We start from the raw sequence: 17,122 nt of genomic DNA, 5'->3' as shown, positions 1-17,122 counted from the left end.
TTGCCACTTCCTGTAGGGAATGAGAATATCCCACAAGTAAGGATGAATCCGTGGACTGGATACACCTTGTAAGAGAAAGTATATTAATATAACTGTGTTGGTTATGCAAAACTTGGGAATGGGTAATAAAGGGATTATTATGTTATTCTCAGACTAATCTTTCCTATGAATGAATAATTCTATCTAGCATTTATTTAGTGTTTTATGTACTTTAAAAAGAAGCATTTTTGCAAGATTCCTCCATTAGCAGAATTTTTCCACTAAAAGTTATTAATGTTTCAGGAGCATGCACACGTTCTGTGTACGTCCATTAAACCACATCTGCTCAGGAAGTCAGTGGCGACTTGTATGACCTGGTAATAAAATAAACAAATTTCCACAGCACAATGTATCTTAGTCTTTATTGGAACATAAGGAATTCTGCAAAACTGCTGATGTTTCGGACTATCAACCCGATGGCATGATTAAGGGATGACAGTCCAAAACCAGTTTTGCCTGGACACTTATGTTCCAATAAAGACTAAGATACATTGTGCTGTGGAAATTTGTTCTTATTAGTGTGGTTGAAAAGAAGCAGAACTAAATGCATGCAAGACAATCAATATATATCCAAGGATAGGAGCTAAAGACTGGAAGAAAAGCATAACTAAAAGGTTTTTGAGCCCATTTTCAAAGTTTCCGAGACTTTAATTGTATGTGTATAAGGGCTTAGGCCTTAAAGGTAACCAGGTTGTTTATGACCATGTCTAGGAGGAGTGTTTAAAAGCAGAGTTGAGTGCTCTGTCAACATTTAATAGCGTTCAACTCATAGCACATATCCACGTTCCTGTCTCCTTTGCTGCAGCAAATTAGGAGCAAACATAAAGGTAAGCTAAGCAATAATTGTTGTAGAGTTAAATACATTGCTGAATATGAAGGTACTTCAGCTTCACTGATGGGAGTGAAACAAGTAAGTATTTTACAACAAAATATAAAAAACAAAAAACAACCACCACCACCCAACATTGTTTTGTTCGCAGTACAAAGACACACCATTGTCAAGCCTCTTGAATATATTTATCTGATGTACTTTGTAGTAAAAAACAAAATTATGCTTACCTGATAATTTCCTTTTCTTCTGATGGAAACAGTCCACAGCTGCATTCATTACCTTTGGGAAATAAGAACCTGGCCACCAGGAGGCGGCAAAGACACCCCAGCCAAAGGCTTAAATACTCCTCCCACTTCCCTCATCCCCCAGTCCTTCTGCAGAAGAACAAGGAACAGAAGAAGAAATATCAGGGTGAAAGGTGCCAGAAGAATAATGACGCCCCACATAAAATTACAGGTGGGGAGCTGTGGACTCTTTCCATCAGAAGAAAAGGAAATTATCAGGTAAGCATAATTTATGTTTTTCTTCTTTAATGGAAATAGTCCACAGCTGCATTCATTACTTTTGGGAAAACAACCAAGCTATAGAGGACACTGAATGCCAAGACGGGAGGGTACAATATGCGGCCCATACTGAGGGTACCAGGCCAGAACTTCTACCTAATAAAAAAACCCTGCTTCGTCCGAAGCCGAGAAATTTTTTAAAGGAAAAGCCCCAAGGACACTAACTCGCAGCTAGTCCAGAAGCCAAACTAGAGAACGCAAAACAGACTCGACTGAGCCAACAGTCCTCCAGGAGACACCGTTGTCAAACAGACCGTCCCCCCACCACTCACCCCCCACTAATGAAGGGGACACCAGCCGAAACCCCCAAGGGGACAATTCAAAGGAGAACCGAGGAAACCGAAACGTCCCATAATACAAAAAAGAACACCTCCAAGAGTGAGCCCAGCTCACAGAGACCCAAACGGGTCCAAACAGGAAAAGGAGGCCACTACTATACCAAGCAAAACCCAGGATAAGACCGGGCACAGAGACCGAACAGACTTCTCTCCAACATTCTGCAAGCACTGAATAGGCAAAGTCCACCTAGTGTCTGAACATAAAATACCAAAGTATTGAACCATAAAAAAACGTGTAATAGACCCAGGCGAAAAACCCCAGGTTGGAGAACACATCAGAACAACACTTGCGAAGAAGCAGTCAAGCAAGAACAGACCGCAAAAGCCACCCCCAGACAGAGGGCACGTTCCAGGCAACCAAAGCCGCCGGACCTATACAGGTCCCTAAAAAGGGGAACACAAAACCTCAATCGAGGCCCCCGAGAAGGAGAGTATACCCTCAGAACCCGAAGGAAGAGTAGACCCTCTTCTGAAATCGATGGAGCAAGTTGAAAGGAAATTCTATATCCTAGCAGACTGAGCTAACTGATAGACTCAACAAGGCTCACACATCCAGAGGAGACTGCGACCTGAACGCAGCGCCTTAGACAGCTCGGCCACCCGGACCTGTAGAACCACACCCAGCTGGACCAACCCAGCCCTAGGGATCCAAAATAGGGGAACAGAAGAATCCCGAAACTGGTACAGGAAAGCGTGTAAGGATAGTACAGCCATCCCCACAGAGTACAAGTAAAACCCGACTCTGAAAACAGACGACAAGGCCATAGACCTAAGGATCTATCAAAATAAAGCCCCAACAAGTCTGACTTGGAGCCAGCAAGAATCCAGGGGGAACCAATGCCACCTGTCCACCTCCCATCCAGGAGAAGCCCCAAGAAAGGACTCCATCTCCATAGGGAGGAGAATATCCCCTAATTAAAAAGGGATGAGGCCAGAAGGGCAATAACTGCCCTCAAGGCCGAAGCCACCGGCGAACGGGAAGATAAATCCCCAACACATGTCCTAGAAGGACCCCCCTACAAGTAGCTTGTCAAGCAGAGGCAGAGCAGGGAATCCCCGGGTACACTGGCAAGCTGACCAGGGGGGATGCAACCCTAAGGCACACCAGAAATTGGACATCCAGCGCCCGCAGCTGGGCATGAACCAACAACCCTTGAGGCGCAAGCCACACAGCTAACCACTAGATGACATGGGCTACTCTGTTGCAAAGAGTAATAAATACTCAGAAAACCTGGCCAACCATGACCAGGCCAGGTAGATGGGGCAAGGACATAGCCCAAGTTCCTACTATCGTGGAACACTACGACTAGCCCTGAGATCCAAGATTCCAAAACAACCCAAGACTGGGTCAGGAAAAAAAGGCCAAGAGAAGCCTCAGCAACTGGAAGTTTTAGGAGAAAAACAGGTCTGGGCACCTAATAGTTCAGGCAACCTTACCCTAGAACTAAACACCCCAACTGGCCAAAAGGCTAGACACAAGGGATATGAATGTATACCCAGAGAATCCTGTTAGCAAGAAGAACTCAAAAGTCCCGACCAAGGAAGGAACCACCCCTAGACAAAGTCCAACGCTCCAAGGAGCAAGGCAGGTAAGTCTTATGAAGAGACCTCTTAAGGCCTCAGAAAAAAAAACCTCTAGCAGGGCTAGTCTCCCCATCAACTCCACACCAGCAGAGGACACAGGGAAGAAAAAAGGCGCTAAGACTTCCCAGCTTCGGGAAACCCCAAGCTAAACAAAGTCCTCGCAGGGATCAACCATCACCCGGAAATACAGATCCCTAAAAGGAGATCCAACTCACCCGGGACAATGGAAGGAGACCCAAAGGTCTCCACTCAAACAGACGGTACACGTCAAGAGTAAGAGCACTATAAAGCGTATGCGCACACCTGCAAGGTGCCAAGAGCTGCAACTGGTTTCAAACTGAAAACCCTCTGCATGCTAGACAGCCTAATCTGATACAGGCTGTTTGATCAGGCCCACAAGGGCAATCTAGAGCCCTGAGACCGAAGGCCAAACCGCGGCAATGGGGCACTAAGCCCTCCAACCCTCCCCCACACTAGGTTCTGATGGTATCAGATATCAGAAAGAGTGACGCAGCGGAAAAAAACTCCCCTGACCCGGTCACCCATGACTGAAGGCTTTAAGGACTGAAAGAATCCATCCCGCCTTATGGACCCACAGGCCCTCTCAAATGCTTAGTTGAACATGAAAACCAATGAAAACCTGAGCACTCTGCGCTTCTACCGTACCAGCCAAGCAGAACAGCACCACGTGTCTGAACAGCCGCAAGACCGGACAAACCCAACAGGACCAGCCTGCACTTAGGGTCCTAACTGGTAAGCTACCATATTCTCCCTCATAGGAGAAAAAAAAGAAAACAGACATTTTAACATAGGACTAACGTGTCCAAAACAACTTCCGAAGAAGAACAGAGTATCGGTCCCAGAAGGTTCCCGAAGGGAACAAAACCAAATAAAAGACATCCCATCGGATACAAATAAAATATAAGGCAAGCCGGAGGTTAGCACCCAAAAAGAGACAGCCAAACGGAGCCCCATCTTCCAAAAAAACTGGGAAGGATCTCAATCAAATGACAATCAGGAGATTACCTCATCCCCACATGTCTAATGAGGTGCACCATTCGAATTAGCAGACTGAAAATCCCTGTACCTGGTAACGATAGGGTCATTCAATAACTGAAAAAAATGTCTGAGCAATACGCAAAGGCGCGCAATCCTTTAACGAAAGGCACAACACTCAGGGACAGTTACACACGCAGGGAACTGTAGAGGCCCTCCCCAAGGCGGAAGGGCCCAGGACAATAGGGCACGAGCACATTCTCAAATAAACCTCTGGACTCTGCAGACGAACAATCGCCAACATTATGTGGAAGTGAAAACATGCTGCAACCTCCAGGGGGAAAACGCCACCCTGCATGGAGGAATCAAACTGGGTTACCTGCATGTGTAGAAGTATGAATTGGTAGGGAACTCGCCTCTCGGAGGACAGGACCCACAGAGGCGGATGGCTCAGCTGTCCCTTGATTCCCTGAGCCCGAGGAACCAGGCGCTCTAAAATGGCTTACAGAACAAAACTGGTTGACATGTGCCAACGAGGCCAGTCCGGATTTGTCACCGGACACAGAATCTGAAATCAAAATAGTCTCAGTATCAGAATCCTCCGTCACTGAATCTGAAATTAGCAGTTTTAGCATCAGAATCCTCCATAACTGGTAGAGGATATATAAATATGGACTAAAGTAGTAAAACAAAAATGGCACCTGACACCTACAATGGCTGGGGCACTCACCACCTCCTATGACCAGACCCCTGCAGACTAGAATATTTCCTTCGCCACACGGTCGGGAATGCGTAAATGGAAAACTGAACGTAACCACGCCCGACACAAGGTGAACCGTACAGTCCAAAAAAGCATGCCCATCCAAAAGGCTGCATCACTTCCAAAGGCCTCGATGTTACAAATCATGAGCCCATAAACATCACACGTAAGCAGGTTGAAATTACATAACATAATTATAAACCCACCTGTTCAATAACCCCCCTCAGGAGATATTAACCCTCAATTCCCAGATACTAAAAGAGACTCACTGAGACCCTTGTGATAAGATAGACCCACAAGGTGGTAACCTCTAGGGAAAACATTCCCATTACAGTACATTGAGAAATAAAGTAAAATGAAACGATCTTACCAGAATCTATGCAGTGGAATAGGAACACAGCCTTTCAAGTGTGACGGATAGTAGCATCGCCTCCGCCATGGACTTGAGAGAAGAAAGCAGGCAGCGGAGCGACAACGCCGATGAGGAGCTGTTAACAGGAATCTCCCTGCATCTCCAGACTCTAACTTTCATACAAAAATTCTGACACTTCTCTGCCAACCTCCTGGGACGAAAGGCAAAGAATGACTGGGGGGATGAGGGGAGTGGGAGGAGTATTTAAGCCTTTGGCTGGGGTGTCTTTGCATCCTCCTGGTGGCCAAGTTCTTATTTCCCAAAAGTAATGAATGCAGCTGTGGACTCTTTTTCTTCTTAAATGGAAAGAGAGAGCGCAAAAGAGTGGGGGGGGGGGGGGGGGGGGGGAAGAGAGAGAGAGCGCAAAAGAGTGGGGGGGGGGGAAGAGAGCGCAAAAGAGAGGGGGGAAGAGAGAGAGCGCAAAAGAGAGGGGGGAAGAGAGAGAGAGAGAGAGCGCAAAAGAGAGGGGGGAAGAGAGAGAGAGAGCGCAAAAGAGTGGGGGGGGGGGAAGAGAGCGCAAAAGAGAGGGGGGAAGAGAGAGAGCGCAAAAGAGAGGGGGGAAGAGAGAGAGAGCGCAAAAGAGAGGGGGGAAGAGAGAGAGAGCGCAAAAGAGAGGGGGGAAGAGAGAGCGCAAAAGAGGGGGGAAGAGAGAGCGCAAAAGAGTGGGGGGAAGAGAGAACGCAAAAGAGAGGGGGGAGAGAGCGCAAAAGAGAGGGGGGAGAAAGAGAGCGCAACAGAGAGGGGGGAGAAAGCGCAAAAGAGAGGGGGGGAGAGAGCGCAAAAGAGAGGGGGGGGGGAGAGAGCGCAAAAGAGAGGGGGGAAAGAGAGCGCAAAAGAGAGGGGGGAAAGAGAGCGCAAAAGAGAGGGGGGAAAGAGAGCGCAAAAGAGAGGGGGGAAAGAGAGCGCAAAAGAGAGGGGGGAAAGAGAGCGCAAAAGAGAGGGGGGAAAGAGAGCGCAAAAGAGAGGGGGGAAAGAGCGCAAAAGAGAGGGGGGAAAGAGAGCGCAAAAGAGGGGGGGGAAAGAGAGCGCAAAAGAGGGGGGGGAGAGCAAAAGAGAGGGGGGGGGAGAGCAAAAGAGAGGGGGGGGGAGAGCAAAAGAGAGGGGGGGGGAGAGCAAAAGAGAGGGGGGGGAGAGCAAAAGAGAGGGGGGGGAGAGCAAAAGAGGGGGGGGGAGAGCAAAAGAGAGGGGGGGGGAGAGCAAAAGAGAGGGGGGGGGAGAGCAAAAGAGAGGGGGGGGGACAGCAAAAGAGAGGGGGGGGAAGAGCAAAAGAGAGGGGGGGGAGAGCAAAAGAGAGGGGGGGGGGAGAGCAAAAGAGAGGGGGGGGGAGAGCAAAAGAGAGGGGGGGGGGAGGAGAGCAAAAGAGAGGGGGGGGGGAGAGCAAAAGAGAGGGGGGGGGAGAGCAAAAGAGAGGGGGGAGAGCAAAAGAGAGGGGGGAGAGCAAAAGAGAGGGGGGGAGAGCAAAAGAGAGGGGGGGGAGAGCAAAAGAGAGGGGGGGGGAGAGCAAGAGAGGGGGGGGGGAGAGCAAAAGAGAGGAGGGGGAGAGCAAAAGAGAGGAGGGGGGGAGAGCAAAAGAGAGGAGGGGGGGAGAGCAAAAGAGAGGAGGGGGGGAGAGCAAAAGAGAGGAGGGGGGGAGAGCAAAAGAGAGGAGGGGGGGGAGAGCAAAAGAGAGGAGGGGGGGAGAGCAAAAGAGAGGAGGGGGGGGAGAGCAAAAGAGAGGAGGGGGGGGAGAGCAAAAGAGAGGAGGGGGGGAGAGCAAAAGAGGGGGAGGGAGAGCAAAAGAGAGGAGGGGGGAGAGCAAGAGAGAGGAGGGGGGGAGAGCAAAAGAGGGGGGGAGAGCAAAAGAGGGGGGGAGAGCAAAAGATGGGGGGAGAGCAAGAGAGAGGAGGAGAGCAAAAGAGGGGGGGGAGAGCAAAAGATGGGGGGAGAGCAAAAGAGAGGAGGGAGAGAGAGAACAAAAGAGAGGAGGGAGAGAGAACAAAAGAGAGGAGGGAGAGAGAACAAAAGAGAGGAGGGAGAGAGAACAAAAGAGAGGAGGGAGAGAGAGCAAAAGAGAGGAGGGAGAGAGCAAAAGAGAGGAGGGAGAGAGAGCAAAAGAGAGGAGGGAGAGAGAGCAAAAGAGAGGAGGGAGAGAGAGCAAAAGAGAGGAGGGAGAGAGAGCAAAAGAGAGGAGGGAGAGAGAGCAAAAGAGAGGAGGGAGAGAGAGAGAGCAAAAGAGGGAGAGAGAGCAAAAGAGGGAGAGAGAGCAAAAGAGGGGGGGGGAGAGCAAAAGAGAGGGGGGGGGGGAGAGCAAAAGAGAGGGGGGGGGGAGAGCAAAAGAGAGGGGGGGGAGAGCAAAAGAGAGGGGGGAGAGCAAAAGAGAGGGGGGGAGAGCAAAAGAGAGGGGGGGGGAGAGCAAAAGAGAGGGGGGGAGAGCAAAAGAGAGGGGGGGAGAGCAAAAGAGAGGGGGGGGAGAGCAAAAGAGAGGGGGGGGGGAGAGCAAGAGAGGGGGGGGGGAGAGCAAGAGAGGGGGGGGGGAGAGCAAAAGAGAGGGGGGAGAGCAAAAGAGAGGGGGGAGAGCAAAAGAGGAGGGGGAGAGCAAAAGAGAGGAGGGGGGGGAGAGCAAAAGAGAGGAGGGGGGGGAGAGCAAAAGAGAGGAGGGGGGGGAGAGCAAAAGAGAGGAGGGGGGGGAGAGCAAAAGAGAGGAGGGGGGGAGAGCAAAAGAGAGGAGGGGGGGGAGAGCAAAAGAGGGGGAGGGAGAGCAAAAGAGAGGAGGGAGAGAGAGCAAGAGAGAGGGGGGTGAGCAAGAGGGGAGGGGTGAGCAAGAGGGGGGGGGTGAGCAAGAGGGGGGGGGGGGTGAGCAAGAGGGGGGGTGAGCGCAAGAGGGGGGGAGAGCGCAAGAGGGGGGGAGAGCGCAAGAGGGGGGGGGAGAGCGCAAGAGGGGGGGGAGAGCGCAAGGGGGGGGGAGAGCGCAAGGGGGGGGGGGAGAGCGCAAGGTGGGGGGGGGGGAAGCGCAAGAGGGGGGGGGAAGCGCAAGAGGGGGGGAAAGCGCAAGAGGGGGGGAAAGCGCAAGAGGGGGGGGGAGAGCAAAAGAGAGGAGGGAGAGAGAGCAAAAGAGAGGAGGGAGAGAGAGCAAAAGAGAGGAGGGAGAGAGAGCAAGAGAGAGGAGGGAGAGAGAGCAAGAGAGGGGGGGAGTGCAAGAGAGGAGGGAGAGAGAGCAAAAGAGAGGAGGGGGGGAGAGCAAGAGAGAGGAGGGGGGGAGAGCAAAAGATGGGGGAGAGCAAGAGAGAGGAGGGGGGGAGAGCAAAAGAGGGGGGGAGAGCAAAAGATGGGGGGAGAGCAAAAGAGAGGAGGGAGAGAGAGAACAAAAGAGAGGAGGGAGAGAGAACAAAAGAGAGGAGTGAGAGAGAACAAAAGAGAGGAGGGAGAGAGAACAAAAGAGAGGAGGGAGAGAGAGCAAAAGAGAGGAGGGAGAGAGAGCAAAAGAGAGGAGGGAGAGAGAGCAAAAGAGAGGAGGGAGAGAGAGCAAAAGAGAGGAGGGAGAGAGAGAGAGCAAAAGAGGGAGAGAGAGCAAAAGAGGGGGGGAGAGCAAAAGAGGGGGGGAGAGCAAAAGAGGGGGGGAGAGCAATAGAGAGGAGGGAGAGAGAGCGCAAGAGAGGGGGGAGAGCAAGAGAGGAGAGAGAGCAAGAGAGAGGAGGGAGAGAGAGCAAGAGAGGGGGGAGAGCAAAAGAGAGGAGGGAGAGAGAGCAAGAGAGAGGAGGGAGAGAGAGCAAGAGAGAGGAGGGAGAGCAAGAGAGGAGGGAGAGAGAGCAAAAGAGAGGAGGGGGGGAGAGCAAAAGAGAGGAGGGGGGGAGAGCAAAAGAGAGGAGGGAGAGAGCAAAAGAGAGGAGAGAGAGAGAGCAAAAGAGAGGAGGGGGGGAAAGCGCACGAGGGGGGGAAAGCGCACGAGGGGGGGAAAGCGCACGAGGGGGGGGGAAAGCGCACGAGGGGGGGGAAAGCGCACGAGGGGGGGAAAGCGCACGAGGGGGGGGAAAGCGCACGAGGGGGGGGAAAGCGCACGAGGGGGGGGAAAGCGCACGAGGGGGGGGAAAGCGCACGAGGGGGGGGAAAGCGCACGAGGGGGGGAAAGCGCACGAGGGGGGGAAGCGCACGAGGGGGGGAAGCGCACGAGGGGGGGGAAAGCGCACGAGGGGGGGAAGCGCACGAGGGGGGGGAAGCGCACGAGGGGGGGAAGCGCAAGAGGGGGGGAAGCGCAAGAGGGGGGGGAAGCGCAAGAGGGGGGGGGAAGCGCAAGAGGGGGGGGAAGCGCAAGAGGGGGGGGGAAGCGCAAGAGGGGGGGGGGAGCGCAAGGGGGGGGAGCGCAAGAGGGGGGGGGGAGCGCAAGAGGGGGGGGGGGAGCGCAAGAGGGGGGGGGGGAGCGCAAGAGGGGGGGGGGAGCGCAAGAGGGGGGGGGAAATCGCAAGAGGGGGGGGGAAATCGCAAGAGGGAGAGAGAGCAAGAGAGAGGAGGGAGAGAGAGCAAGAGAGGGGGGGAGAGCAAAAGAGAGGAGGGAGAGAGAGCAAGAGAGAGGAGGGAGAGAGAGCAAGAGAGGGGGGGAGAGCAAGAGAGGAGGGAGAGAGAGCAAAAGAGAGGAGGGGGGGAGAGCAAAAGAGAGGAGGGGGGGAGAGCAAAAGAGAGGAGGGGGGGAGAGCAAAAGAGGGGGGGGGGGAGAGCAAAAGAGAGGAGGGAGAGAGAGCAAAAGAGAGGAGGAGAGAGAGCAAAAGAGAGGAGGGAGAGAGAGCAAAAGAGAGGAGGGAGAGAGAGCAAAAGAGAGGAGGGAGAGAGAGCAAAAGAGAGGAGGGAGAGAGAGCAAAAGAGAGGAGGGAGAGAGAGCAAAAGAGAGGAGGGAGAGAGAGCAAAAGAGAGGAGGGAGAGAGAGCAAAAGAGAGGAGGGAGAGAGAGCAAAAGAGAGGATGGAGAGAGAGCAAAAGAGAGGAGGGAGAGAGAGCAAAAGAGGGGAGAGAGAGCAAAAGAGAAGAGGGAGAGAGAGCAAAAGAGAAGAGGGAGAGAGAGCAAAAGAGAAGAGGGAGAGAGAGCAAAAGAGAAGAGGGAGAGAGAGCAAAAGAGAAGAGGGAGAGAGAGCAAAAGAGAAGAGGGAGAGAGAGCAAAAGAGAAGAGGGAGAGAGAGCAAAAGAGAAGAGGGAGAGAGAGCAAGAGAGAAGAGGGAGAGAGAGCAAAAGAGGAGGGAGAGAGAGCAAAAAAGAGAGGGGGAGAGAGAGCAAAAGAGGAGGGAGAGAGAGCAAAAAAGAGAGGGGGAGAGAGAGCAAAAAAGAGAGGGGGAGAGAGAGCAAAAAAGAGAGGGGGAGAGAGAGCAAGGAGTGGGACCGCTGTACTACAAAAAATGGCCCGTGTACACGGGCTTTAGGACTAGTCAGTTCTATATTAGAATAAAGATCATTCTGCAGATTTAAGTTCGTAATTTCAGATGTAAAGTACCAGGTTGGAAGCAATCACAAGGGTGTACTATATCTCGTCAATGTCATCCTCATCCTATTCATTTTCAAGTTTTTATTTGCCAAATTAGTGACTATAAAAATCACAGTGGATGCCTGGAATTCCATGTGAATTTATAAATGTAATACAATATTGCATTTAAATGAATTATGCTAACCAGATAATTTAATTTCATTCTGTATAAGGAAAGTCCACGGCATCATTCCTTACTGTTGGGAAATACTGAAACTGGCCACCAGGAGTAGGCAAGACACCCCAGCTTAAATACCTCTCCCCCATCCCCCAGTCATTCTGCCGAGGGAACAAGGAACAGTAGGAAAAATATCAATAAATGGTGCCAGAAGAAAAATAGAATTTAGAGGGCCAACCATCGGAGAACATAGGCGGGGGCCGTGGACTTCTTATACAGAAGGAAATTAAATTATCTGGTAAGCATAATAATTTATGTTTTCCTTCTTAATATAAGGAGAGTCCACGGCATCTTTTCCTACTGTTGGGAAACTTATACCCAAGCTCTAGAGGACACTGAATGATAACGTGAGGGACAAAAAAAAGGAGGACCCTAATCCGAGGGCACCACAGCCTGCAAAACCTTTCTCCTGAAAGCTGCTTCAGTCGAAGCAAAAACATCAACCTTGTAAAATTTAGAAAAAGTATGTAAGGAGGACCAGGTAGCCGCCTTACAAATCTGATCCATAGTGGCCTCGTTCTTAAAGGCCCAAGAGGAAGCCACTGCTCTAGTAGAATGAGCCGTAATCCTCTAAAGAGGTTTATGTCCTGCTGTCTCATAAGCGAGGATAACACTCCTTAACCAAAAAGATAAGGAAGTTGAAGAGACCTTCTGTCCCTTTCGCTTCCCTGAATAGACAAAGACTAAGTTTGTCTAAAATCATTAGCAGCCTGAAGGTAGAACTTCAAGGCGCGAACCAGGTCCAGATTATGAAGCAAACGTTCCTTTGCAGGAGGAGGATTTGGACACAAGAAAAGAACCACAATTTCTTGATTGATGTTGCGGTCTGACACGACCTTAGGAAGAAAACCTAACTTAGCACAGCCTTGTCAGAGTTGAACAGATAAGGAGGCTCACATTGCAAGGCGGCAATCTCAAATACTCTGCGCGCAGAAGCAATAGCCAGTAGAAAAAGAACCTTCCAGGACAACAATTTAATGTCAATCTCATGCATAGGCTCAAATGGAGCCCGTTTCAACACCTTAAGAACAAGATTTAGACTCCAAGGAGGAGCCTTAGATCTAAACACAGGTCTGATAATAATCAGAGCCTTAACAAAAGGACTGTGCATTGGGAAGCTCTGAGAGCCTCTTGTGCAGTAAAACAGATGGGGCAGAAATCTGTCCCCTCAGGGAACTGGCAGAAAGGCCCTTCTCCAGACCATCCTGGAATAACGATAGGATCCTGGCAACCTTAACTTTATGCCAGGAAAATCCACGCTCTTCACACCAGAATAAGTAGGTTTTCCACACCTTATAATAGATGCGACGAGTAACCGACTTACGAGCTTTAATGGGAGTATCAATCACTCTCTCAGAAAAACCTCTCTTGGCTAGGACTAAGCGTTCAATCTCCACGCAGTCAGCCTCAGAGTATCTAGATTTTGATGAACAAAAGGACCTTGTTCCAGCAGATCCCTGCGACAAGATAACGTCCACGGAGGAGAAGATGACATCCTCACCAGGTCCGCGAACCACATCCTTCGAGGCCACGATGTAGCAATCAGTATCACTGATGTCTGCTTGATGCGGGCCACTTCATGAGGAAGAAGTCGAAACAGCGGGAAAAAGTAAAATTAGACTGAACCTCCAAAGCACTACTAATGCATCTATTAGCTCCCCCTGAGGATCCCTGGACCTTGAACCATATCTGGGTAGCTTGGTATTGAGACGAGACGTCATGAGATCTATCTCCGGCGTCCCCCACTTGCTGCATATCTCTGCAAACACTTCGGGATGGAGACACCATTGACCCGGATAAAAGGATTGTCTGCTCAGAAAATCTGCTTCCCAGTTGTCCACAACCGGAATGTGGATTTCTGACAGCGAACAGCTGTGGGCCTCTGCCCACTCCAGAATTTGAGATACCTCCTTCATTGCTAGGGAGCTTCTCGTTCCCCCTGATGGTTGATGTAAGCCACAGCGGTTATATTGTCTGACTGGAATCTGATAGAACTGGAATCTGATAGAACGGGACGAACCCAGAAGGGGCCAAGCCTTTAGAGCATTGAAGATTGCTCGAAGTTCCAGAATGTTGATCGGGAGGGAGCGTTCCTTCTGAGTCCACAGGCCTTCTTGACACCCTAAAAAGCTCCCCATCCTGATAGACTTGCATCGGTAGTCACAATCTCCCAGGATGGTCCTAAGAAGGATGTCCCTTGGGACAGATCTGGACAGAGCCACCAAGAGAGCGATTCTCTCGACCGGTTGTCCAGAGAGATCTGTTGAGACAGATCCGAAATAATAGCCGTTCCACTGTCTCAGCATGCACAGTTGCAGCGGTCTGAGACGGAACCTGGCAAAGGGAATGATGTCCATGCTGGACACCATGAGACCAATTACCTCCATACACTGAGCCACAGAGGGCCTTAAGGAGGTCCGGAGGGCAAGACATGCCGAAGCAAGCATGGAACGCCTCTGGTCTGTTAGAAATATCCTCATGGATATGGAGTCTATTAAAAGTACCCAGAAATTTTACCCTGGTGGTTGGAATAAGAACTTTTTTCTATGTTTATCTTCCATCCATGAGATCGAAGAAGAGATGAGATTCCGAATGGTCCTCCGCCAGACAAAAAGATGGTGCTTATACCAGAATATCATCCAAGTAGGGAGCTACTGCTATACCCCGGGTTCTGGCAACGGCTAGAAGAGCTCCTAGAACCTTCGTAAAATTTTTTGGAGCAGTAGCTAGACCAAACGGAAGTGCAGTGAACTAGAAGTGCTGGTCCAGGAACACAAACCTTAGGAACTGGAAGTTATCCCTGTGGATCGGAACGTGGAGGTACGCATCCTTTAGATATATAGTGGTCATGAAGTGTCCTTCCTGAACTAAGGGAAGGATGAACCTTATCTCCATCTTGAACGAGGGGACGTTTAGAATTTTTTTTAAGCACTTTAGGTCCAGGATTGGGCAAAACGTTCCCTCCTCCTTTGGGACTACGAAGGTTTGAATAGTATCCTAAACCTCTTTCTGCGATAGGTACAATGACACCTAAGGAGGACAGATCCGGCACGCACCCCAGAAAGGCTTCCCTCTTTTCTGGTCTTTCCGATAAGGAGTCACACCAGTAGGTAGCTGCTCCAGCAACCGAGGCAACAGCTGCTGCCGGTTGAAACAAGTATCACGTATGTTGGAACATCTTTCTTAGAAAAGTTTACATCTTCTTATCCAACGGCTCACTGAACGACGAGCTATCCTCAAGCAGGATAGTAGTACGTTTTGCAAGCGTGGAGATAGTGTCATCCACCTTAACACAATTCCAATTGAGAGTCTGGGACCAGGAATAATTTCTTAAAGGAAGACGAAGGGGAAAATGAAGATCCAATTCTGTCCCATTCGTTTTTAATAAAGTTTGCCATCTTTGCAGGCACAGGAAAAGTTAACAGCACTACCCTGTCATCGTACACCCGGTCTATTTTAGGAATCAAAGGTTCATCAGGCAGCTTGGCCTCTGGAACTTCTAATGTAGACAGGACCTCTTTTAGAAAAAAACGTAAGTGTTCAATCTTAAATCTAAAGGCCGGTTCCTCCGCAGCAAGAGGCTTAGAGGTAGCAGACTCCGACCCAGAAAGTTCACCCTCTGAAGCCTCAGATCGTGACCCATCCTCTGATAACTGAGTTAGAACAGATAAATCCAATAAATCACATAATGACCCCTGGGCAGGAGAGCTATTACCTATTTACCTTTCGCTTGCGATTAGCAGGGCGAGGTAAAGCACTGAGAGCCTCAGACACTGCCGTTTTTAACTGCTCTGTAAAATATGATGGTAAAAGGCTCCCTCCAGATAGAGGATCAGGCATGCTACGGGAAGCTGCGTGTGTAGAAGATGATTACGGATGGGTATACACTTCACGGGACAGCGAGTCCTCAGAGGTGGACGGTTCAGTGGTACTAAAGGGGTTAACCTTCTTAGACCTAATAACGTGTTCAAGGTAACTGGAACATAGTTGAGAGGGCGGGCATACCAAGGCCTCCTCACAATATAAACAGGTATTCCTATTTGGAATAGAGGGAGTAATCTCTAGTATCTCAGAATCCTCCATAGCTTAAGCTAATGATAGTAGAACACAGAAAATAAAATGATAGATTTTATTTCTCAAAAAAAAGAAAGAAAAAAAAAGGGCACCTTTATACCCCCAATGGCTGGGGCACTTACCACCTCCTAGATCCAGACAATACAGAGAAAAAGCGTCTTCTCCGACAGTCAGTTCAGTCAGGAAAGAGGAAATGAAAGCGAGACCACTCCCGGTCAAATGGTGCGCAAGGCAGGACCGCCCCTGCTATGAGAAAGTGCACCAAGCTAAAGCTGTACAGCACTGAAAGTGAAATCCTGTGCGTTCCAGCCACATAACGAACAGTCTATGAGCCCAATAAATCTGACACATAAAGCAGTCTAAAATCAAAGCATCACATTTGATTAATCCCCACTGTTCAATAATCCCACTAAGGAGATATTAACACATTATTCTATTAAGATAAAAGGAGCCACACTATGACCCTGTCTTCTAGTGTTTTCAACATAAGTAAAAATTGAAACGATCTTACCAGAATCCATGATGTGGAACAGAAACACAGCCTCTCAAGTGTGACAGTCTTGTAGCATTTCCATCACTCCTGACATGGACTTGAGTGAGGAAACAAGCAGGCAGTGAAAACTACTCCGAAACTGACACTTCGCTGTCATCCTCCTGTGACAAACGGCAAATAATGACTGGGGGATGGGGGAAGTGGGAGAGGTATTTAAGCCTTTGGCAGGGGTGTCTTTGCCTCCTCCTGGTGGCCAGGTTCAGTATTTCCCAACAGTAAGGAATGATGCCATGGACTCTCCTTATATTAAGAAGGAAATAAAATATATTGTACTAGGATATTACTGTTGCACATTAACATTTGGATTCTTTAAACAACTAGTGCTGTGGTACTTCATGTTACCTTGAGTTGCAATATATGCGTTTTTGCGTTTGTATCCATCCATAAAACTGGCATTAATGTAGTCGGTTGTCTAGAAGAATAAAATAAATGTATATTAGGTTTTCACAATATGTCTTTGGGATTTAAAAAAAAAAAAATAAAAAAAAAAAATAAAAAAAAAAATATATATATATATATATATATATATATATATATATATATATATATAAAGCAGCGTGGTGGGGGCAGGGGCGTGGCCGTGAGAGCACGCAAAAGAGGGGGGGGGGGAGAGAGAGAGAGCAAGAGAGAGGGAGAGAGAGCAAGAGAGAGGGGGAGAGAGCAAGAGAGAGAGAGAGAGAGGGGGGAGAGCAAGAGAGAGAGAGAGAGAGGGGGGAGAGCAAGAGAGAGAGAGAGAGAGAGAGGGGGGGAGAGCAAGAGAGAGAGAGAGAGAGAGGGGGAGAGCAGCAAGAGAGAGAGAGAGAGAGAGAGAGAGAGGGGGGAGAGCAAGAGAGAGAGAGAGAGAGGGGGGGAGAGCAAGAGAGAGAGAGAGAGAGGGGGGAGAGCAAGATAGAGAGAGAGAGGGGGGAGAGCAAGAGAGAGAGAGAGAGGGGGGAGAGCAAGAGAGAGAGAGAGAGAGGGGGGAGAGCAAGAGAGAGAGAGAGAGAGGGGGGAGAGCAAGAGAGAGAGAGGGGGGAGAGCAAGAGAGAGAGAGGGGGGGAGAGCAAGAGAGAGAGAGGGGGGAGAGCAAGAGAGAGAGAGGGGGGAGAGCGAGAGAGAGAGAGAGGGGGGAGAGCGAGAGAGAGGGGGGAGAGCAAGAGAGAGAGAGAGAGGGGGGAGGGGGAGAGCAAGAGAGAGAGAGAGAGGGGGGAGAGCAAGAGAGAGAGAGAGAGGGGGGAGAGCAAGAGAGAGAGAGAGAGGGGGGAGAGCAAGAGAGAGAGAGAGAGAGGGGGGAGAGCAAGAGAGAGAGAGAGGGGGGAGAGCAAGAGAGAGA

The 17,122-nt window shown here is 50.1% G+C and overlaps 1 protein-coding gene across 1 annotated transcript in view; it reads right to left on the bottom strand.

Annotated features, from left to right (window-relative positions):
- Positions 1-17,122, bottom strand: part of LOC128647370 (tyrosine-protein phosphatase non-receptor type 9) — a 258,630-nt gene that overhangs the window by 36,287 nt on the left and 205,221 nt on the right. The window contains exon 9 of the mRNA XM_053700155.1: positions 16,153-16,222. Within this exon, the coding sequence (XP_053556130.1) occupies positions 16,153-16,222 (70 nt within the window). The remainder of the gene's footprint in view (positions 1-16,152; positions 16,223-17,122) is intronic.

Source organism: Bombina bombina, chromosome 2 (genome assembly GCF_027579735.1).
Source record: "Bombina bombina isolate aBomBom1 chromosome 2, aBomBom1.pri, whole genome shotgun sequence".
NCBI classification, from domain to species: Eukaryota; Metazoa; Chordata; class Amphibia; order Anura; family Bombinatoridae; genus Bombina; species Bombina bombina.
This window is presented reverse-complemented; position numbering and strand designations above follow the sequence as displayed.